This window comes from Perca fluviatilis, chromosome 23, assembly GCF_010015445.1.
Source record: "Perca fluviatilis chromosome 23, GENO_Pfluv_1.0, whole genome shotgun sequence".
NCBI lineage: Eukaryota > Metazoa > Chordata > Actinopteri > Perciformes > Percidae > Perca > Perca fluviatilis.
Window position 1 is genome coordinate 25,323,993 of NC_053134.1, and position 24,149 is coordinate 25,348,141.

Here is a 24,149-nt window from a genome sequence, read left to right on the forward strand (position 1 = left end):
AAGAGACTACCAAGAAATGCCTCTAGTGAATTTTTAAATACGTTCATCAATAACACGAATGTACTAGATATATGGAGAGCGATGAACCCTTCAGGTAGGGACTATTCATTTTATTCACCTGTACACAACTCCTACAGTAGGATAGACTACTTCCTGGTAGATGCCAGACTTATACCGTCTACATTGAATGCTAAATATCACAGTATTGTGATTTCGGATCACTGCCCACTCACCTTTTCGTTGTGTTTAGATCACCTAGATAAGCCACACACCTCTTGGAAACTGAACTCGCACTTACTCACTGAAAATAAATTTTGCGAATACTTAAAAGACCATATTTCTCTGTACTTTGAAATAAATGACAACCCTGATACCTCTCCCTCCATCCTCTGGAAAGCATTCAAGGCTTACATAAGAGGCAGTATCATCTCGTTCGAAGCTTCTAGGCGAAAAGAAAATAAGACCAAATTAAAAGAATTAGAAAATCAAATTAAATTACTTGACATAGACAATGCACAGTCCCCCTCTATTATATTGCACACGAAAATAGCAACACTTAAATATGAATATAACAAAATCATCTCTGCAAAACTAAGTAAAGCATTCCTCTATACTAGGCAAAGATATTTTGAATTTGGTGACAAACCACACAAATTACTAGCTAGACAACTCAGAAAAATGGATAATGACAGAACGATACACAAGATAAAAGCTCACAATAATACAATACTTACAAAGCCTAAAGATATTAATGACAGGTTTCTTGAATTTTATACTGATTTGTATACTTCAAAGACCACTTCAGACTCTGTAACTATTAATGCATTTTTAGACAAATGTGAGCTTCCCAGACTGAGTGAGGAAGACTGTGATTCTTTGAATTCTGACCTCACAATTGCAGAGGTTCAGAGCACCATTGTCTCCCTAAAGAGTAATAAGACACCTGGTCCTGATGGACTTCCAGGAGAATTATACAAAACATTTAGTGAAAACCTATCCCCTTACCTATTGAAATTATATGAACATGCCCAGATACAGGGTAACTTACCCCCCACCCTAACTGAGGCTGTGATCACATTAATTCACAAAAAAGGGAAGGACTCACAGGAAGTAGGCGCTTATCGTCCTATCTCCCTCCTCAATGTCGATGGGAAATTATTTGCTAAGATACTGGCCAACAGGCTGAATCCTCTATTGGGAAAGCTAGTTCATATGGACCAGACAGGTTTCATACCATATAGGAGTGCTACTTTCAATCTTAGACGTCTCTTCAATATTATATATACAAAGAGAGGTCCACCTACTGATCTTGTCATACTTGCACTTGATGCCGAGAAGGCATTTGACCAGATTGAGTGGTGTTACTTATTTGAAGTTCTCAATAGGTTCAATTTCGGAAATAAGTTCCTGTCACTAATTAAACTCATTTATAAAAATCCCACGGCTCAAATCCTAACAAACCGGACAATATCCTCCCCGTTTAGATTACACAGAGGGACAAGGCAGGGATGTCCACTATCCCCTTTAATTTTTGCTCTGGCTATCGAGCCACTAGCCCAATGTATCAGAATAGAACCCCAGATTTATGGATACTCCACCAAAGACACGAATAATAAGATATCATTATACGCAGATGACATCCTTTTATATATAACGCAGCCTCAAATCACTATCCCAAATCTTTTGGACAAGATCAACCTGTTTGGGACTTTTTCGGGTTATCGGATCAATTGGACTAAAAGTGTTTTAATGCCGGTCCATATGAGTGACTTAACACACCTGGATCACTTTCCATTCACAGTCTCTCCAGACAAATTTACCTATCTGGGGATAGAAGTGACAAAGCAGTACTCCTCTCTATTCCAGGCAAACTTCCCCCCCCCTAATAGAGCGTTTACAGACTAGAATATCATTCTGGGACACGCTCCCAATTTCTTTAATTGGGAGAATTAATGCTATTAAGATGATTTTCCTCCCGCAATTGTTATATTTATTTCAAAACATCCCAATTCTTCTAAAAAAATCCTTTTTTAAGCACCTCGATTCTCTAATAGTTCCTTTTCTGTGGGGATACAAGGTTCACAGAATAGGCAAAAAACATCTCTGTAGGCCAAAACCAAAGGGGGGATTAGCACTCCCAGACTTTTTGCTATATTACTGGGCCTCGGCGATTAAGATGTTTACCTTTTGGTTAGACACATCAATACCAATGTCTGATTGGCTAATGCTGGAGCGGGAGGACTGCCACCCATATTCTATGGCCGCGGTCCTACTGGCTCCGGCTGCGGTTAATAAGACCCTGTATAACAATAATCCCATCATACATAGCATGACCCGTACCTGGAAACAAATCAAGACCACCTTCAATCTTAAACCAATCTCTCTTCTGTTACCCATCGCTAAGAACCCCACATTTGCCCCCTCCATTCTGGATGGAGCCTTTTCTAGGTGGAGTGAGAGGGGTATCCAATGTATTGGTGACTTATACGTGGGAGGTGTCTTTGCTTCATTTAAACAACTACAGAGGAAGTACGAGCTGGGGAATAATAACTTCTTCCGTTACTTACAAGTTAGGGACTACGTTCGGAAATACTTAAGAGAATTTGAGACTGAATCACAATCGAAAATAGATGACTGTCTGAAATTGTCTCCTAACGAAAGTAAATTGATGTCCCGCATCTATAATGATCTCTTATTAATAAGTTCCCCATCGACTGAAAATTATAAATGGGAAGAGGAACTTGGTGTATCCATCCCAGATGATTTATGGAAAGAGAGTCTTGAAAACATACATAATTGTTCAGATAACGCCAGACACTGTTTCGTCCAATTTAAAATTATACATAGGCTTCATTACTCAAAGGAGAAACTACATAACATATACCCAGAGGTGTCACCTAGGTGTGATAAGTGCCACTCTGCCGTAGCAACACTTCTCCATAGTTTCGCTCTATGCCCAAGGGTCCAATTGTTCTGGATCGATATATGTAACATTATGTCTGAGGTCATAAATACTTCAATCAAACCTGAACCTCTGTTAATCATTCTTGGAATATCAGAGACCTGTGTGTCTGGAAACTGAGTGTGGCACAACAGCGTTTTCTCTCTTATTGTTTAATAATAGCAAAGAAATTAATCCTCATCTTATGGAAGTGCACAACTGTACCTACCTCTAAGATGTGGTTAGAGGATTTAATTAACACACTTCATTTGGAAAGGATAAGGTATACACTAAAAGACAGGCTCAAATTATTCCATAAAACATGGAAACCAAACCTCAAAACTACAAATCCAGTACAACAGTCCACATCCTAGCACACGATATATGACAACTGTTTTGGTTTTAGAGTGAGGGTCTCTGCGAGGGAGGGTGGATGGGTCGAGATACATGGGGAGGGGTTAATCGGGCGGACAGGGGGTCGGGATAGAGTGGTGAATCGTAGTCAGCCTGGTGGTATTCTTTTATTCATTTTGTGTTGTTACTACTTGTCTTGTTTTGCTTTATCTTTGTTTATTGTTGTACCACTTTATGTTTACAGCTTATTTGGTTTTTGAATTAGTTATATAAAAAAAGACTCTCAGACTGTATAAATGGAATGTATGTTAAATCGTATGCTTTAATAAAAAGATGTTTGATAAAGAATATCGTGATATCTGATTTACTCCATATTGCCCAGCCCTACATGCACCTGAACAATGCACAGTTTTACTGCCTTTAAAAAGTGTGTCTTTTCGGCCCGTAATCCGTTCTCACTTCACACGCTCCGTCTCCGTGAACTGCTACCAAAAAAGAAAAAAAAGTCCAACCACAGTAATACAAAAGGAAAGATGTTCAAGTAGGATCCCAGCCAGTGTCTCACATAAGCACCAGTCGGTCCCATGAGAGCCGAGGAAAAAAGGCAACACAGCCGTCAGCAGAGGCTGCACATCATTAGAAGTCCCTCGCCGACAAATCGCACCATATTGTCTATGAATGCCATCGCCTTCAGGGGTCATTAAAATGTACGAACTCCAGCCTTGGCTTCGATTTTAAGTTTGGCAGCATACGGGATTCGGAATCTCATCTCGCTCTCACAAAGCTTATTTCTTACACTCCTTGAACCTGTCGCGCTTTAGCTGTGTCGCTCTGTCTCTGTGAAATGAAGCTGCCTTCAATTGCAGTAGGAAATGTGAAAATCATAAAAACGATCTGACGGAAAAACATAATTGCGCCATATAAAGTGTACCTGTGCTACATTGGGGGTTAAAAACACGACAGAATGTCAAAAAAATGGGCTGTTTGAGTTATACTCCTGCTGTCGCGCAACCCTGCGGCAAAACGCCGGGTCGCTTCACTGGGTCAGCACCCCTAGTCAGCTGGGCCGTCGTTCACACTCCTCACCAGACGCTGGCTGTGATGCAGTTTTGTTGTTTGGCAACTGAGAAGTAGATGAAGAAGAAGAGATTTAGCCGTGTCATTGTGGACAGAGGTCTCTACAAAAACAACTGGAAATGCACGAAAAGGGCCTTTTTAAAATTTAGCCAGTGTAACGTGGACACAGCCTTAGGTTCACCGGATTTCAGCCTTGGGAAGTTTATTTCAAAAGAAATGTCATCCTCCTCTCTGACAGAAAGCTAAGCGAGGAACAACCTCATGTGATGCTGAACCAGTTTCCCTGTGAGAGCGTCATCACTGTGAAGGACTGCATGGCTGCTGTGGCCCGCAGAGTGAAAGGGGGCCCACAACCTGATTGGCTGCCAAAGACCTTCAACCTCCAGTCAGAGCTCCCACAGTTCATCAAGTGTTATCAACTGAGACAACAAAGGTTAACATTTCCTTTTTTCTATTTTTTTTTAAACACATTAATATTACCAAAAAAAAAAACATTTTGCTGCTGTTTATGATCTAATCTACACTAAACAGGATAAAAGATGTATTGGTGTATGTTTCAGGGAAGAAGATAACCACTGGATCTGTAAGCCGTGGAACTTGGCCCGTGGACTGGACACACACATTACCAACAACCTAGACTACATAATCAGACAACGAGAGAGTACACCAAAGGTACCGTACACACACACACACACACACACACACAAACTGACACCATTAATCCAGCTTTCCTTAGAAAATGTATAGCATCGCAAATGCACCTTCAGTTCAGGAAACCAGGACTTCCTTATTTACCTTTTTTAAAATGAGTTAGTCAATGTTCACCATCTACCTTGAAACCATGAATTACTGAATGTGACATTTTGTACCGTTGGTACTGTAGAATATATTCTGTAGAATATTAGTAGAGGTTGTGGTGTTTTTTGGTAGCGATGCTGTGAAGTTGTATGAAGAGGAATCCGTAGACACTGTTCTTGATTATAAAGGTTTTATTACATCAAAGAATTCAGCATCAATTTACAAGCCCTGCAAAGCCCAGAGAGCGACAGTTTCCCAATTCTCCAATGGTCACTCTGAAGTTCTGCTGTTAAAACATGGTATATATGTCCTCTAATTTGTGTAACATAAGGTGGGGGTTGGGAGCAATAATTGACTAATGACAATCATCCTTTTGGAATCAAGCCAACAAAGACATCTCTGTTTTGGGAAGGGGGTTTTCCAGATGTTTCCAGAGATGCGTCTCTTTTATGCCAAATCATAAGTACAAAGTTATATAGATGGTTCAGATAAAGCTTAAGTACAAGTTGTAGAATGATCAGAATAAAATAGGATGTTAATATACTTTGTCATGGCTGACCTCACTGTCTCTGTTCCTTCTGGACTGTGAGAGTGCCATCTGGTCTGTAAATGATAAGACAAAATTAGGGAGTACTGCATTCTCCCGGGAAATACTTAACATAGAAACAGATAATCTCATGGCCAGAGGAAACGGAGACAAAAGGTTTAGTGATGACTGTGGGTGCAGTGTATGAAAAAGTTACTGAAGGAACAAAGTAACGCATCACCTCAGCACCCTTATAATAATCATTAGGGAGTACTGCATTCAAATAAGTCTTCTTCTTAGGGTGGCTTGGCTCAGCCTTATAGATAGGGTGAGGGGCTTAGACATCCAGAGGAAGCTCGGAAAAGAGCAGCTGCTCCTTTTGCGTCAAAAGTGTCCAGTTGTAATGGTTCCGGCATCTAATCAGGATGCCTCATGGGCACGTCTAACTGGTAAGAGGCCAGTTGGTTGGACCAGAACGCACTGGAGCGAGGATATATCTCATCCAGCCTGAGATCACCTCTGGGTTCCCAAGGAATATCGGATTTTTAAATTGCCAAATATTTGTATCAATATCGACCCTAAAAATCCTTTATCGGTCGGGCTCTACTCTTACTGTATTGTCATTAAGGTAAATATTGATTATGTTTAAAACACACTTTTAGATTTGTGAAAGCTTTATTGTCTTCATGAGAACGCAATAAAGGGATATTTCACAGTTCTTTTCAAATGTAGACCACATTAGACCAGGTCCAGATCCAAAACACTACACCTAGACTTGTCAAATCTGGACTAAATTATCCAAGAGAGGCTAAAGAGTCTTAAAATCACAGTTTCAGATTTGTGAAAACTTTATTCTATTTGTGAAAATGCAGTAAAGGGAGAATTTGTTTCACACAACAACTTTGAACAAGGTCCACATTGAAAACCACTATACCGATGTCACAGCTGCAGACATCGCACCCCCCAGTCCCTCCTCATCTCCAGAGACTTTAGTCATGCTTCCCTTTCCTCAACAACCCCCACCCTCACCCAGTTTGCCAAATGTCACACCAGGGACATTACAACATTGGATCTGCTGTATGCAAACACAAAGGATGCATACAGCTTCCCCCCCCCCTGCTGGGCCCCTCAGATTACAACCTGGTACATCTTCTGCCTGCTTACTTCTTTCACACCGCTGACCAGGGTTGGGCCAGGGTTGTCTGATAAGGGTTTAACTCTAACTGATAAGACCGTTAACAGGTTCCCGTTAATGAGTCCAGTCTCTGAGCAGGACTGTCTGAGCGACGAGCTAGCAGCCCCGGAAGGCGCCTGCCGACTGTCGCCTCACTTTATGGAGCTTCTCAACTCCTTTGCAGCAAATTGTCAATTCGGCATAAATTTTCGCAAGACTACCTATATTTGAAATCTAAACAGTTCATTTCTCGCCTAAAACGTTGTCAGAAGTGAATTTGGTGATGAATAAGATGGCGAAAATTGTTAAAATTGTCCCGTTGTTGGTCTGTCTGTACCGGAAACCCGACCCTCGTTGACCTATAGGTCCCTATGCTGAAAAGGGAACAGCGAAAAGACCCTGCCCTGAAGTAGGAGCTGAAAGAGTTACAGGAACTGCAGTGAGAGGAACTTAAAAATCCCCAAATTGGTCCAGTCGGAACAAGAGAAAAAAAGGGTTGTAGGAACGTTATGTTCTAGGAACTGCAAAAATCCCTCCGGTCGGAAAGCGGCTTATGACTGCACGCTCTATTGCAATGAGCACAAAACACTATCAATCATAATCTCTTACGGAGATGTTGGTCTATTTATTTCTGTATCACACCTGTAACTTTTTAGCATATAATAATCTACACTTGTATCGATTTTCGACTATATTAAGACGAGGGGAGAACATTTTTCTTTGTTTGATTTCATTAAAATAATAGTTTGGCTTTCCTGTCGGCTTCGAGAGTCATTTTTAAAAAAGACAGAGGGGAATAAAGAGAGATATTCGCGCTATCAAGCAGTGTATGGGCATTTTAGTCAGAATAATCCATGACTATTTTAGTCTAGTTTTAGTCGATGAAAACTGATGACATTTTAGTCTAGTTTTAGAGTCAAGTGGCCAAAGTAATACATAGGAGGGAAAAAGTTTGTAGAAAATTGTCGAATCTAATCAGTAATAATTGGGGGGTGTGGAATGGATTTCCTACCCAGGCAATGGCGGCTCAATGAAACACAGAGTTATGAGACACGCCCCCGCGCAGGAAATCCTGAGGTAGAAGTAGTTTTACCTGTAAAACTCCGCTACCGCTCTGCAATAGGCAGACTAGTGAACATCCGGGCACCCACTGCCAGCGGACTGTTGGGAAATGAATTGAACCGCTCCTCTTTGCTGTTGTTGTAGCTGCCTGTGAAAACCTTTGTTTTCAAACCCATTCAAACACACAGTGGACCTGGGTTATACCCTGATTGAGCCATTGGTGTGAAAGGGGTATTACACACCTCTGGTGAGTAAGGAATGTGAGGAAACGGTCTGAGGAGGCCAGTAAAGCACTGAGAGACCACGGACTGGGAAATGCTCTGTCGGTCACATGGGGAGGACATTGACAGTCTCACTCACTGTTTTACTGACTATATTAATTCCTGTGTGGAGAACACCGTGCCTAAGAAGAAGGATCAGTATTTCTCCAACAAAAAACCTTGGGTGACTCCTGAGCTCAAAGCCCTGCTGAACAAAAAAAAGACTCTAGATCTGGGGCAGTGCTCGAATGATCTTTTGTCTTTAAGGGGGTCTCTCTATCTCATAAAAGAAAGTTGGCACATCCCACACATAGCCTAACAAGGCTATACAATTAAATAGCCTAGGCGCTTTTGTGCAGTATATGCGCACAGTAGGCCTAGGCTATAACTTGACACACGCACACAACAGACATAGAGATTTTTTTTTACAGAAATGGATTCCTTTTAATTAATTTCAACATATTATTGATTGTAATAGTCTATATTTCACTTCAATTTCGCAATACAAAGAAATAGACCCAACGATTTAGTCTTGAGTGTCATTCTCAATTTCTCATTTGAGTTAGACCCCCGTCTCAGATATCCTCAGTGTCAAACACAATAATGCACATAGTCTTTAACTTATACACAGGGAAAATGCACTAACTGGCAGAAATTATAATAATAATAATAATAATAATAATAATACATTTTATTTAAAGCGCCTTTCGTGACACCCAAGGTCACTTCTGTCATCAAACATTGTTAAAATTATAGTCATCTCATCTAATAAAAAAAATAAATAAAAATAAGTCAGTCAGTCCATAAGCCATCTTGAAGAGATATGTTTTAAGTCTGTTTTTAAAGTCAGTAATTGAGTCACAGTGTCTGATGTGGTCTGGCAGTGAATTCCACAGCTTGGGGGCAGTGTAGCTGAAAGCCCTCTCTCCCAGGGTGCTGAGGTTCACATTAGGGACATGCAGTAGGCCTTCTGAGGAGGATCTCAGTGAGCGGGCAGGGGTGTAAACTTCAAGATGGTCACTGAGGTAGGTTGGGGTATAATTGTGTAGCACCTTGGATGCCAGGAGCAGGACTGTTAATAATAATAATAAAGTCATTGCATAGCCAAACTCTCGTTCTAGTCTTATAATGTACACATAGTGATAACAACATCTGGGTGTTCAGTCGTCTCGGCTTTACGGAGACAAAACGGACCAAACTGCCCTGCTCTCAGCGGGCTGGGGCCTGCATCCAGGAATCCATGATGCTGATGTCCGGTGTCCACTCTTAATCCGTGACTGGACAAATGGCACGGGGTTAAACTTCTCAATAGGAGGTCCATTCAAGTCTATGAACAACAGGGCAGTGAGGCTCGGGGCACGCAGACTGTTCCTAGTTTTATCGTCTGTGTCATTGCAAGCCGAGAAACCCCTCTCACACGCCGCTGAGGTCGGGAGTACAGTGCGGCACGCGACGATAAGTTTAAGAGTCTTCCCCTGAGAACCTTGAAGCTTCCAATCTCAGAATTCCTCGATAGCCTCGGTGGAGGATTCACCGAGGAGTTTTGCGAATCTCCCCACTTTGCGCTCTCCAAATAGAATTATGTCTGACCTCTCTGCAGGCCAGAAGTGCTGATCGAAAACATGGAAGTAAGTTCCGGAAGACGTTTTCTGAGATTATCAAGGATGGACTGATAAAACTGTGGCTTGTTGATCTTAGGCTGCGATTCCCTGAGCACAACGCCTTTGAACTGACCACTTGTTATACCTGCGTCAATCTTGGATTCCGTTTTACCTGCATCTTCTTTCATGGCAGACAGTACCTTGGTTTGGTGAACATGTCTGCTGGCATCCACCAGAGACATGTCCCTTCTCTGTAGTCTCAAGGAGAGCCCCTGCAGATCACGTTGCGCATCTTTCATTACTGCCAAATCGGAGAGGAAACCAGTGGATAGCAGATGCTTGAGTAGGCCACCATACTTGGCCCTCTCCACACCGTTGCGCGAGCCATCTTCGCTGGCCATTCTAAAGTGCTGTGCCAACACAGGAAAATCCTTCACCACAGCTTTAACAGTACAGAAACTGCTTGCCACGCACCTTATGGTTAAGACTTTGCCGATTTTTTTTTTTTTTTTAATCTGCATGTTGAGCTCTACAGCAGCTTTCTCAAGCTCCCTTGCGTTTTTCGTGGATTGGTACAGACTATGAAGCTTTGAAATGAAAATTTAAAAATGATTGAACCCTGCCACAACCTTCAAAGTGCCAGGCAATGCACACCCTGTAGTTCAGGGAAGTCTTGTTTACGTTTTTCAATGAGTCCTGTATGCATACTGTTAAGGACAACTGCTCCGTCTGTGGCTATAATAATGAAGTTCCTTTTTAGCGCATTGTAAAGAGATCCTGCATCCCCTTTTTGCAACTCAACTATGTCCAAAAAAACGTATATAGGAGCGTCCATGCACAGTGCTTTCATCCAGCATTATGCTGATACGTGAGTCAAGTTTCAAGACATGGGAAACAAGTCTCTTTTTCATCTCATCTGCCATATGTTTCACAGCAGCAGCACAGGAGTGATCGGAGCGATGGGCAGGGCCCACTGTCGCTCCATTAAGTTCATTAAATGTCATGATCGGCGTCATTTTGGCGTATGGCAATCTCTCTTTGGCTACACTGTACACCGCCCTAAATGAGGTTGGCAACATCACGATGACTGGTTGTAGTAGCCACAACGTCCTCTGCCTCGGTAGAGCTGGTAGGCGCCGGGCTAGAACTAGCTGTTGCTAGGGCCATATTTTCTGATTCTAAATCTGCAACTATTTTTTGGTGATAAAACCGAAACTTGTCAGGGCCAAATATGAATTTGGTGCAGGGGGCCTTTTTTTCGGTGGCATAACTAACCGTGTAATTTATATTTAAGATGTATTGGTGGTATTTACCTCAAAAGCAAGGTGACTTCTTCGGACTTGTGAGTGCTGTCAAATCGATTGTATGCGGTTTACTCACATAGCGTAGTGATGTGGTGGTGAAGTGCAGTCATACTGCGTTCAGGAGCGTAGGGTAGGCTCAGGTCTACGTCCCGTAGTAGCCTATATTTTAATTTAACGTCTTTAATGGTAAGAGCCCGCACAGGGATGGATAATGAGTGTTGTTTAAGATTAAATTACAATGCCACATATGGCAGACATCTTCAGATATGAGAGACCCTTTCACTTCAGACCTGTCAATGACTCAACCTTTCCCCTTTCTGGCCACTGCGGACCCCAATTCACACTTCTCCACTGCTTTCCATTCCTAATTTATGGATGTTTCACATCGCTCCCCCCATCCTTCTCTCCGGGGAACACCAACAACTCCCTCATGCAGTCTCGTTCTGATAGTCAATCAGATAAAGAAAGAGCTAAAGAAGATCAAGGCAAGAAAGGCCCTGGGCCGACGGCCGGCGACTGTCACCTGTGCTGTCACCCTTTGACTGCCCTCGTTGACGGTTGGCCGACCGCCGGCTGGGTGTGTCAGGGCCTTTAGTCTGGAGAAAGTTACAGTCCTGTGGAATACTTCCTACGTGGTCCCACTAATCACTTCAGCCTTAACTTCTCACCTGATGATGGGGTGGGGGGAGGGGGAGTCATGTTTTTTTTATTTCTCCAGTGCTTTCAATTCAATGAAACATCACTGCTCTGGGGGAAGCTATTGGGCGCTGGAGTTGACACCCTCCTGTCTACATGGACCATTAACTACCTCACTGACAGAGCACAGTATGTGAGGCTCCAGGACTATGTCTCTGATGTGGTGATGAGCAGTACAGGAGCACCACAGGGTACAGCGCTCACTCCTTTTCTCTTCACACGGTATACAGCGGACTTCAGGCACAATACAAGCAGCTGTCACATGCAGAAGTTCTCTGATACTGCCATTTTTGGGCGGGTATCCGAGGAGAACGACCAAGTATACCTGTAGGTCATCTGTGATATGGTCAACTGGTGTGACTCAAACCACCTTCACATCCACGCCAGCAAGACAAAGGAGATGGTGGTTGACTTTTGCAGGAGGCCGCCCGGGACCACACCGGTGAACATCCAGGGTGTCGACATTGAGATGGTGGGGACATACAAATATCTGTGTCACCTCAACAATAAACTGGACTGGTCCAAACACGCAGACGTCCTGTACGAAAAGGGCCAAAGCCATCTCCACCTGCTGTGGAGACTGAGGTCCTTTGGTGTGCTGTTAAAGAACCTTTGGTTTGACACTGTGGTTGCATCTGCAATCTTTTATGCAGTAGCCTGCTGGAGAGCTGGGAGCACAGAGAGGGACTGGCTAAGTAGACTGGTGAATAGGGCTAGCTCTGTTCTGGTCTGCCCTCTGGACACCATAGAGGAGGTGGGGGAGAGGAGGATGTTAGCCAAGCTGGAATCAATCATGACTACAACGCAGTTTGGCCGCTGTTTTTTTTAACACTGCGAAAGCAGCATAGAAAAACGCATACAATATTGTGTTGACGATATATATCACCATATCGCCCAGCCCTTGAGTCTAATAAAAATCAAAGAATACAAAATTAAAAGATATGGCCAATCCCCAAAAAACAAGTTAAAAACACAAAAACTCAAGGTGGGAAGGCCTAGAACATCCGGAGCTCGGAATCTGTCTCGCTCTTTTATACACTGTGCAGAAGGACTTTCACTTCCTGTGTACTTGGCATATTGCATGCATGCCCCCATTGCACCCCCCTTCTTACATTTCCTGTGGAAATTCCCCAGCATAGCGACTCAGTGCGAGCGAGTTGAGAGAGAAGCTTCCGGTCCACATACCCGTTGGGGGAGCAATCTAATTTAATGCAATGTTAAGTCATGACAGAGATAAGATGAAACCGCAATCAGATGAATCTGACATCTTACCGTGCTACATGCTGGTCCCAGGCAGGCCTGATACGCTAAAACCATTAAACACTCTTTACAATCTGTGAAATTTCTCGATTTAAAAACCAAGAAGCTACCGTCAATGTACCATCATTCAAAAGTACAATTTATTGACCTTTGGCAGCTTCCTTTGTTTTGCAGATATGTGCCTGATGTATAAAGTCATTCATGGTCTTGCGCCACTATCACAATGTGACATTTTTTTAAATTTAGCTGAGCTAAATTTAAAAAGAACTGCTTTTGGACAATCAGCATTTTCAGTCAGCAGCAGCTAAATAGAACTGAATTCCTACAATGCACAAGCTCAAGTATTTTTTTTAAAAGACACTTAAAACTCTAAAAAGTTTTAAAGTAAAACTTGCTCAAGACAAATCAATCATTTGTAAGGTTGGTCACCTCTAACTTTGTGCATGTGTCTTTGTTTTCCAGGTTGTGTGTAAGTACCTTGAAGATCCAGTGCTCTTCAACAGAGAGGAGGTGGGAATGGTGAAGTTTGACATTCGCTACATGCTGATGTTGCGCTCCGTGCAGCCCCTGCGTCTCTATGCCTACAACGTCTTCTGGTTGCGCTTTGCTAATAGGTACACCATACATACATGCATGTACACACATACAAACATTAATAGCGATGAGTTGTGATGTTCTATTCAATTCTAATTAAGTTAAATCCAACAAATCCCTTTTGTAATCTTTTTTCCTCGCCACTGTCGCAACAGCCACTGCTAATGCTTGCTCTTGAGGGAATTACTGTAATTGTTGGGGTTTTGGAATTTATAGAGTATGGTCTAGACCTACTCTATCTGTAAAGTGTCTCGAGATAACTCTTATTATGATTTGATACTATAAATAAAATTGAATTGAATTATACTATAACTAAGATATTTTTCTTCAGGATCATACAAAAGCTGCTTTCCCCATGAATTTGGCCTAGATGAAGTAATTTAATTTATTAGGGATCCAAACTATGATATGAGCACAGAAATCATCTTACGACAGGCTTCACGTGTGATTCATGAAACGCTCGTATCACACCAATCAGAGCGTAAGAATGGTCATACTTTGATAAATGCAGCGGCTGGAAACATTCGTAAATTAAATATCACGCCCCAATATATTGTGGGTTTTGAGGCCTCGCACCTACAATTTACGACATGGCGAGACGTAATCCGGCTAAGAAGTGGAACTTTTCAGAGGTGGAGATTGAAATCCTGATATCTCCGGTTAATTTGCACTAATGTGTGTTCTATTTGGCAGCCTGAAAACTGGTATTAAAGGCTGTAGAAAGAATGCGGAATGGAAAAACATCACTGATGCGGTCAACAGTGTGCCGTAGTAAATCGGACTCCATCTGAAGTTCATTTAATTTATATATCCTTGACATATTGTATACTATAGTCCTAATAGTAATATACAGGCTTACATTGTAATCTCTTAGGCCTACATGTAGGTGTACCTATATTTAAATAAACACACAGTAGTCTGAGACCACAGTGGTCTACATTGGGAACCTTGTTTTCCTGAGCGATGTTGTGCAGAACCCCACAGGCTAAAACAATGTTGCAGACTTTTTCTGGCGTGTATAGTAGGGTCCCCCCCTGCTGATGCATGACAGAGCTATCTGCCTTTAATCAATCTGATGGAGCACTCCACCGTGGCCTGTGTGCGTACATGTGCACTGTTGTACCGCCTCATAGAGGTCTTCTAAAAGAGCCATTGCCGATAAGTGATCAACCGATGACTTCTCCTTCTCCTGTTAAACTGATTATATGCTGCACCGCAAGTCCACACTGACTCGAACACTTGCTTACACGAGTTCAGACCAGACGTGAGATTTGATCGTAGCCTCCGCTCACGTCCATATTGATAAATGCCGAGTTTTGCGTGAAAATGACCGTACGCAGGTACACCTGATCCTAACAGCTTTGCTGGAAGTGGTCCCTGTAGGCCTAATGGTGCCGATCTTTGCTCAACCTGGCAAATATGGCCTGGCCTCTTTATCAACAATTCCTAATCCAACCTAGATGGCCATACTCAATAACACTGTGGTCTGATGTCACCTCACACAGTGAATGGTCATGAGAGAATAAACAAAAACTTTATATTCACATACCCACAGTACAATGTAGTGACATTTTATTTCTGCAGTTTAACCCATCGTAGTATCAGTACCAGTGGACAGGTTATAGCATCCGGGGAGCTACTTGGGGTTCAGTGTCAGGGACACTGTGGCCGCAAGAGCCTGGGATTAAACTGCCGAGCCATGAACATCTGTGCTAAACGTAATGGTAATCCATCCAAAAAGTAGCGAGGTATTTTAATCTGGAACAAAAGGGGAGGACTGACTAACCCACCAACATGCAATCTTTAGACCCATGACTTTAGTGTCTCTCTGAACAATACAGATGTTGAAAAATCTCAGAAATGCAAGAGTTTTGTTTTATTGGTAGTGATGATAAAGTATTTATCTTTATGTTGAGAGTGAACTCTTTCTCATGCCTGGACCTGATGTCTGTTTCTTCTTCTATCTAGACCTTTCTCCTTGGACCGCTTTGATGATTACCAAAAGCACTTCACCGTCATGAACTATGCAGATGGTGTGGAGCTTAAGCAGGTACCTTTTTTTTATTGTTGCTTTTCCTGTTAGGTCATCCTAGCTCATCTTTTATTGGTCATGTCTCTGGTCAGAAGAACACGGTCTGTTCCCTGGGGTCTTTTTTTTTTATCGGTGGACCAAATTGATCATCAAACTAAAAAGGAAGGAATCTCTGCTTGTGAGCGTGTGTCTGTCCGGATGTGTGTCTTTCAAATGTCTTGCCGTGTTCCGTTCATCTGATCTACTTTACCCATGGCAGGTTTTGCTGGGTAACCAATGATGTGCCATGTCAAATTTGGAGTTTGGACACGCAATACGTTCAATATGAAGAACCTTTGAATAACAGCAGGGTTTTAGGGCTCTGCGAACTGACCGCACCTGCTGTTTAAACTTTGCTGCATGGGAGCTGGTCAAACAATAAAAATATATTGATGGAGTCAACAAATGAAGTTGCAAAGAAGATTAAAGCAGGTCATGAATAGCTTGCTGGCTGCACCGGCTCTATCAGCAGAACCCCGTTCCTAAAAATAGAGGAACTAGCAACAAGGATAACAAAGCTGCTCCAATTACCCATCAGATGTTCCAAGAAAAGATACATTCTCTCTCTGTCCAAGCATCATCATTAAGAGAGGTTTTATCTTAAAGGTCCATGCATGACAGTTTCACTTTATGAGTTTTTTTAACATTAATATGAGTTCCCCCAGCCTGCCTATGGTCCCCCAGTGGCTAGAAATGGTGATAGGTGTAAACCGAGCCCTGGGTATCCTGCTCTGTCTTTGAGAAAATGAAAGCTCAGATGGGCCGATCTGGAATCTTCTCCTTATGAGGTCATAAGGAGCAAGGTTACCTCCCCTTTCTCTGCTTTTCCCTCCCAGAGAATTTGGCCCACCCATGAGAGAGAGACATCATGGCTTTCAAACGAGCAAAGTGGCAGTTGGTCAAGGGGTGGAGGTGTTTGTTTTAAGTAACTCTTGCTTTCTTTATGATGGTTGAATATGTGGTTGAGCAAGGAAAGGGGAAATTGTGCTAGAGGAAGACAAGGGAAGGAAAAGGGGAAGCTCTTGGCCTCGCTGATAAGCAGATGGTCTATAACTGCTCTGGCCTTTTTATGACCTCTTCTCCATGGCTTCCCTATGGTGGCCCTGAAGTGCAAACTACATCAATTCACACAACACGTCTTTTATGTGCTTTCAATGCGGCCTCTGAGAATTTTCTCCTTTCTCTTGTCTCCTTCGTATTGTATTACCTGCATGGACTGCTTTAATGCCATTGCTAGATGTAACATAACTCATTTTAATATGTTAACCATTGTATTTTAGGATACCTGTTGTCAGCTGGCTGGGGACTACAGCTGGAAATTTGCCGTTGAGGCTAAAGCTGCTCCTTTTACTGTATAGTTAATTAAAGGGGACTGTCCACAACATTATAAACTAATAAACTAAACTAATCAACAGCAATTCCCACAACACGACAGCAATTCCCACAACACAACAGCAAATCACACAACAGTGTGGTATCTTTAGTAGCGATGATGTGATGATGTGTTGGAGAGGAAATCCGCTTGACACTGTTCCTGATTATAAAAGTTTATTACATCAAAGAATTCAGCATCAATTTACAGACCCTGCAGAAGTCTGGAGAGCAGACAAACCCAATCTCAAAAATGGTCTTTCTGAAGTTCTGCTCTCGAGACATATTATATATCCTATGCTTTGTGTAACATGAGAAATATCCTTATATAGTAAGGAGCGACCAATCGGCTATCTCCACATGGAATAGGGGCAACAGAATCACCCCTCCCTTTAGGGGAGCCCCTCTGGTATGTTAACAATGTGCAGATGCATCCGCAAAATGGAGCAATGTCCATCTGAACCCTTTATAACAGACAAGTCAAAGTTATAAGTCTTTAGATACTACAACAGCAAATCTGGACCGTCAGTACTAAGTATCAGCGATGTGTGTCCTCCCCAAAGCTCTTCTCCCTTTACACCAACGACTGCACCTCAGGAGACTTGTCTGCTAAGTAATCTGTCATCGGCATCATCCGGGATGCTGACGAGGATGGATAGATAGATGGATGGATAGATAGCAGCAAAATATCAGTCACACAGATATACAAGTTGGGAATAAAAAATGTACAACTGCTTAACTAGTAATGATAAAGATGTAGATAAACCTATTGAGCAAGTTGCACTTAGTGCAGATGTGATGTCTAAGAGTCTTATCTAGCACCCAGTGATCAGGTGTTAAAAAGTTGTATTGCCTGTGGTAGGAATGATTTCTTGTAGCGGTCCGTGTGACACCGAAGCTGTCGGAGCCTCTTAGAGAAGGTGCTACTCTGTTGGACCAGTGTGGGGGGGGTGGAGAGGGTGGTCGGGGTTATCCATGATAGATAACCGTTTGTTTAGTGACCTCGTCTCCACCACAGCTTCAGATGTCTCCTGTTTGCAGCCAATAACGGAGCCAGCCTTCCTGATCAGTTTGTTCATTCTGTTTGGGTCGCTGGCTCCGATGCTGCTGCCCACAGCAGAGGCCTGAGGAAAACAGAGCGCTCGCCACGACAGACTGGTAGAACATCTCCAACATTCTGCTGCACATGTTGAAGGATCTCCGCTTCTTCAGGAAATAGAGCCTGCTCATCCCCTTCTTGTAAACAGCAGTGCTGTTGATTTTCCAGTTCAACCAGGTATCTGTACTCCCCAACCATGTCCACATCTCCACCCAGAATGCACAGGGGCTGCGGAGCCGTTCCCTTTCTCCTGAAGTCAATCACCATCTCTCTGGTCTTATCCACGTTCAGCATACAGACCAGATGTTGAACAGCCGGCCCTCTGGTGTGGTCAGAACAACCTGGACCTAAACAGACTTAAAACTATGGCGATGACAGTGGACTTTAGGAAGAGTCCCTCATCACTGCCCCCCCCCCACCACCTCCACCACACACACACACACACACATACACACACTAACATACTCAACAGAACTGGATTTTGCTGTGGATTCCTTCTTGTTTTGGCGATCCATGAACTCTCAAGACATGAAGTGGACGTCCAACATCGACACCATCCAGTCTGTTCTCTGCGCGTCCATCGCTGTGTGGTTTGAATCGGCCACCATAAAGGACAGGAACAGACTGTGGACAATCAGCACTGCAGAGAAAATCATCGCCGCTGACCTGCCCTCAATCCAAGACTTACTGTATACCATTGCAGAGTCAGGAAACGGGCAGGTAACCTTACAACAGACCCACCACACCAGCTCTCCCCTCTGGTAGGTGCTACAGTTACATTCCACGACTGGTCAGAATGTTTGCTGGTGGGAGTGTAACACACACACAGATGACGAGAGATTGGAGATTTAACATAAAACTCAAACATCACATCAGCGACTGGGCTTTTGGAACTTACATGTTTGTTCCAGGAAATAGCCTGGTCCCCAAGCTGTTGGGGGAACCAACAGCTAACTATGTTATGGCAGGTGTACTTCTCAGGACCTTAGAAAAGCGCAGTGTCGAGTGTGAAGTTGCTTGAATGACCGGTTCTACGACATAGTTGCAAGCAGCAATACCACAGGCCAAGCAATCAACCCCGTTCCGAACCGGCAGGCTCAGATCCTGCCTCCTGGTGGACTTGTGGTCTAAGGTGCGTACTGCACAACTGCAACTTGCCTGGTTGGACTCTGGCTGGAGACCTTGTTGCATGTTTTGCTCTTTCTCTCCCTGGGTTTCCTGTCTCCCTTAACTGCTAAGTATCAAATCAAGGCAATCGAATGATGGGTATAACAATGAGGGTAAGGGATAAGTATTGATTGATATTATCCTCTGCTTTAGCACAAACAACATGAATACCACATGAATGCATTTGGTTTTCATGAAGGTGCAGTTGTTATGAGTCTGGTAATAAGAATTTGAATCTCTTGTCTCTAGGTGCACTACGATGAGTTCATCCCCATGTTTGAGAAGCAGTACCCACAGTATCCATGGAAGGAGGTAGAAGTAAGTGTAAACTCTTGGCCCTTTTCAACTGCAGGAACCTTTCCAGGACAGTCTTGAAAAAGGAATTAATACCTGCCTTTTAGCTCTTATTATGTCTTTCTGTGTCGGGATGAGCAGTTATGTTCAGTCAATCAGGCTGCTTACGATCCAGTGTATCCCAAGCCTCACAATGTGTGTTTTCTTGTGTTCAGGTCCTTTTTTTAATTGTCCTTTTCTTCTGTTGTCTTTTCACTTCTGTCATGGTAATCAGAAAACATGATGCTGTCTAGAGTGGGTGAGAGTAGTACAATATCGGTCTTTATTTTAGTTCCGAGCAAAAGTCACTCCATAATGCAGCAACAAGCTCTGCTTTGTATGTCCTATATGTGATGATGCATTAAACACATTTTTTTTTTTGTCTAACACATACATGTGGATGTCATGTGGTGTTGTGCACTTTCCTAACACTTTCCTTCCTTCCTTCTTTCCTTTCCCTACCTCTCACAGGCAGAGATATTTTCCGCGTTGAAGGAGTTCTTCCAGGCAGCCTCGTCTCGACCGGCTCCGTATGGTATATGTTCCTACCCATCATCCCGGGCCATCTATGCCGTAGACCTCATGCTGAAGTGGACTACTGGGCAAAATGGTGAGCATTTGTTCTTAGAGAGAAAGAAAGGGAGATGGAGGGACTGAGCTTTGTGCTGGAGCTTGTTGCAGGAAACCTTCAGCTGTTACACAAACTCCTGTGCAGTTAAGTGCTTGTGTTTAGTTTTTTTTTTTTTTCCTCATAGTGTTTTTTAAAGGTCCCATGACATGGTGCTCTTGGATGCTTTTATATAGACCCCAGTGGTCCCCTAATACTGTATCTGAAGTCTCTTTTATATAGACCCTAGTGGTCTCCTAATACTGTTTCTGAAGTCTCTTTTATATAGATCCTAGTGGTCTCCTAATACTGTATCTGAAGTCTCTTTTATATAGATCCTAGTGGACCCCTAATACTGTATCTGAAGTCTCTTTTATATAGACCTTAGTGGTCCCCTAATACTGTATCTGAAGTCTCTTTTATATAGACCTTAGTGGTCCCCTAATACTGTATCTGAAGTCTCTTTTATATAGGCCTTAGTGGTCCCCTAATACTGTATCTGAAGTCTCTTTTATATAGACCTTAGTGGTCCCCTAATACTGTATCTGAAGTCTCTTTCCTGAAATTCAACCTTGGTGCAGAACTACAGCCACTAGAGCCAGTCCCACAATGAGCTTTCCTTAGGATGTGCCATTTCTGTGTCTGTAGCTATTGAGGAGGAGAGAGGGGGGGGGCAAGGTGGAGGGTGGGGGTTTGGTCTTGACCAACTGCCACTTTGCTCGTTTGAAAGCCATGATGTCTCTCTCTCATGGGTGGGCCAAATTCTCTGGGGGGGCAAAGCAGAGAAAGGGGAGGTAACCTTGCTCCTTATGACCTCATAAGGAGAAGATTCCAGATTGGTCCATCTGAGCTTTCATTTTCTCAAAGGCAGAGCAGGATACCCAGGGCTCGGTTTACACCTATCACCATTTCTAGCCACTGGGGGACCATAGGCAGGCTGGGGGAACTCATATTAATGTTAAAAAACTCATAAAGTGAAATTTTCATGCCATTGGACCTTTTAACCAATCATTAACCGTTGACCGACAAGCAGGAAACGGGGTTCTCAATAATGTAATGTATGTTACTTACTTTGCCCTGGGGTAAGAAACTTCCATTGTCATAAAGAACTCCTTTGTGCCTTCAGCGGAATGTGTGATGTGAAGGATTATTGTCCTCCTGCAGTGTCCCTCCAACACCCTACTTACCCTTACGTTGACACCTTGATGTCCATTTTCCTTGTCCTCCCATCTTTGGTGTTTGAGTTTCTTTTTTTTGGTTCTCTGGGTACAGACTGTCATTCTTATGTCATATCAATCTGCACCCTAAAGCACTGAAGCTATGTCTATGACTGGCAACTTTCTTTTTAATGGTTGCAGTGCAGTTTGTGACATTCAGCTTTTTAACATGCAGTTGGAACAAAGGCTGGGATAGGGTGAGGAGTTGTGTGGTTAGATCATGCTTGTATCATGTGGACTGGATATGGAATGGCTGCCCATTCATTAGGAGCTAACTTGCCTTTTCAGTGCATACCGCAAAAAAGAGCAGCAGGTCTAAGATTTGGGGAAAATATGGTTGTTTTTTGCACTGTGTGATAACACTCAAGCAAGTGGAAATGGACTGGCTTGTTACTAGGTTAGCTAGTTAAATGGTCCCACACTGGCAGTTACATCCGAGAAACTATCTTTTTGCGATTTAACAATTAAAAAAAAAATGTTTTTACAAAATACAAAACATACAGCTCGCAACATGAACACAACCAGACATCAAGACATTTAACAAAATAGACAATAAACCAAATAAACGTACAGTGGTGCTCATAAGTTTATGAACCCATGCTAAAGTTGACTAAAAAGAGGAATAAAAAAAATCATCTTTTGGAAATTGATCTTAAAGTGATGGTTCGGAGCAATTCACCCTAGGGTCCTTTGCACCATGACCTCGAGCCAAACACCCCCCCAGAAGCTTTTTTCACCTGGGTCTAACATTGGGAGCATTAGCGTAGAGTAGCGTTATCAGCTGAATAGCTTAGCGCAGGGGCTAATGGACCCACGTTTGTATCTCGTAAATGACCCCACTAATAATGCCCGAAATGATACCAAAGGTCTACACTAGTATATATAGGTTATGCTCTCATAAAACGATGGATTGTAAAGTTTGTAAGTACACCAGAAGTTTATGTAAATAACACTTGCCTGCTGGCTTCTGCTCTTGCTGTTGTTGTTGTTGCTGCTGTAAGACGAGTGCTTAGGGCCGTCTACAAATTACAACACCGAAAAGAGATGCAACAAAAATATTTTTTAATTTAACTTATTTTTTTTAAGTAAGTGCTGTAGTATAACTAGCAGGAGACAAGTAATAATTGAGGTAAGTTTGGAGACATTACCTTATTTAATCATTGAATTAATAAATATTTTTGTTGTAACTCTTTTGAGGTCATGGTGCAAAGGACCCTAGGGTGAATTACTCCGAACCATCACTTTAATGCCTTAATTAAAAAAAATCGGAAAAATCCAACCTTTAAGGACACCAATTTTCTTTGTGAATGAATAACATATCGTAAATAAATAAATGTTCCTCCTTCCATTTGTTGAGCAGCGACAAATTGAGCATGGGTCTCGCGGGTTTGTTATTTTCGGAACCATAAAATAACAGGAGACGAGCCAAGCCACAGCCCTTGCAACTGTTGCCATGGTTGGGGGTGGGTGGGGGGGCTCTGGTCTTGCAGATATCAGTTCTGTGCATTCTAATCATCGTTCCATCTAATTTGTGTGCCTTCTGATGCCGGGCCAGGTGAGCGAGTGATGCAGCCTCAGATCCTGGAGTTGAACTTCAGCCCTGACTGTGCTAGGGCCTGCCTCTACCACCCCTCCTTCTACAACCATATGTTCCAGACACTGTTCCTGGATGAGCCAGAGCACTGCCCAGTCACACAAATTGTATGATCAACTCAACATCACTGGTCAGTGTGTTTGCAGTTCTGTTTTTTATACAGAGACCTATTCACATACTTTTTTGGTCCCTACATTTCTTCTTCACTTTTACACTCTTTCTCTGTAACTGGTTACCATCTTAACTTGCCAATTGATGTTAATTAAGGGCTTATAAAACTGTTCCCCTCTGTAGCTCAGTTCCTCATAAATCTTAACATCATTGCCTTTTTTTCATTTTAATGAAATTATTATAAGGTTGTTCTCAAAACTGCTTAGGTTATGAACCCAATGATTAAAACCAACCCATTTCTGTGCAAATGAGAAGCAATAAAAATAGCTTTGAAAAAACTGGAATTGTATCCTAAATGATTCTGTGACAAAAACAAAATGGTGCTGTGAAAGTGTACAGTTACCTCTTACCTCTGTCGACCTCCCACCTTCCTATTTATTTATTTCTTTTCTTCCTTCCTCATCACATCACGTGTCTTCTCATTACTTTGACGTTCTTTGTCAATATTCTGAGATACTAAGTCAATATATTAAGACACTAAGTCAATATTCTGAGATACTAAGTCAATATATTAAGATACTAAGTCAATATTCTGAGATACTAAGTCAATATATTAAGATACTAAGTCAATATTCTGAGATACTAAGTCAATATATTGAGTTACTAAGTCAATATTCTAAGATACTTAGTATTTTGAGATACTAAGTCAATATTCTGAGATATTAAGTCAATAAATTGAGATTCTAAGTCAATATTCTCAGATACTGAGTCAATATTTTTAGATTCTAAGTCAATATTTTAAAGTTTTTCATTACTTAGGGAGTCTTAGTCAATATTCTGAGTTAATCAGTCACTATATTGAGATACGAGTGTTGAAAAATGTGCTATATAAATAAAATGCATGATTGTTATAAAGCAACACAAAGCAGGGT

The 24,149-nt window shown here is 42.4% G+C and overlaps 1 protein-coding gene across 2 annotated transcripts in view; it reads left to right on the plus strand.

The window, feature by feature from the left end:
* Positions 1-24,149, plus strand: part of ttll12 (tubulin tyrosine ligase-like family, member 12) — an 85,346-nt gene that overhangs the window by 59,997 nt on the left and 1,200 nt on the right. The window contains exons 8-14 of one of the 2 annotated variants that reach the window (XM_039791863.1): positions 4,611-4,805; positions 4,933-5,044; positions 13,516-13,667; positions 15,616-15,697; positions 19,605-19,673; positions 20,160-20,298; positions 23,068-23,236. In XM_039791863.1, coding sequence (XP_039647797.1) covers positions 4,611-4,805; positions 4,933-5,044; positions 13,516-13,667; positions 15,616-15,697; positions 19,605-19,673; positions 20,160-20,298; positions 23,068-23,219 — 901 coding nt within the window. In that variant the 3' untranslated portion in view covers positions 23,220-23,236. Of the gene's footprint in view, positions 1-4,610; positions 4,806-4,932; positions 5,045-13,515; positions 13,668-15,615; positions 15,698-19,604; positions 19,674-20,159; positions 20,299-23,067; positions 23,562-24,149 lie in introns of those variants that run through there. The other variant, XM_039791862.1, reaches the window with a different exon arrangement.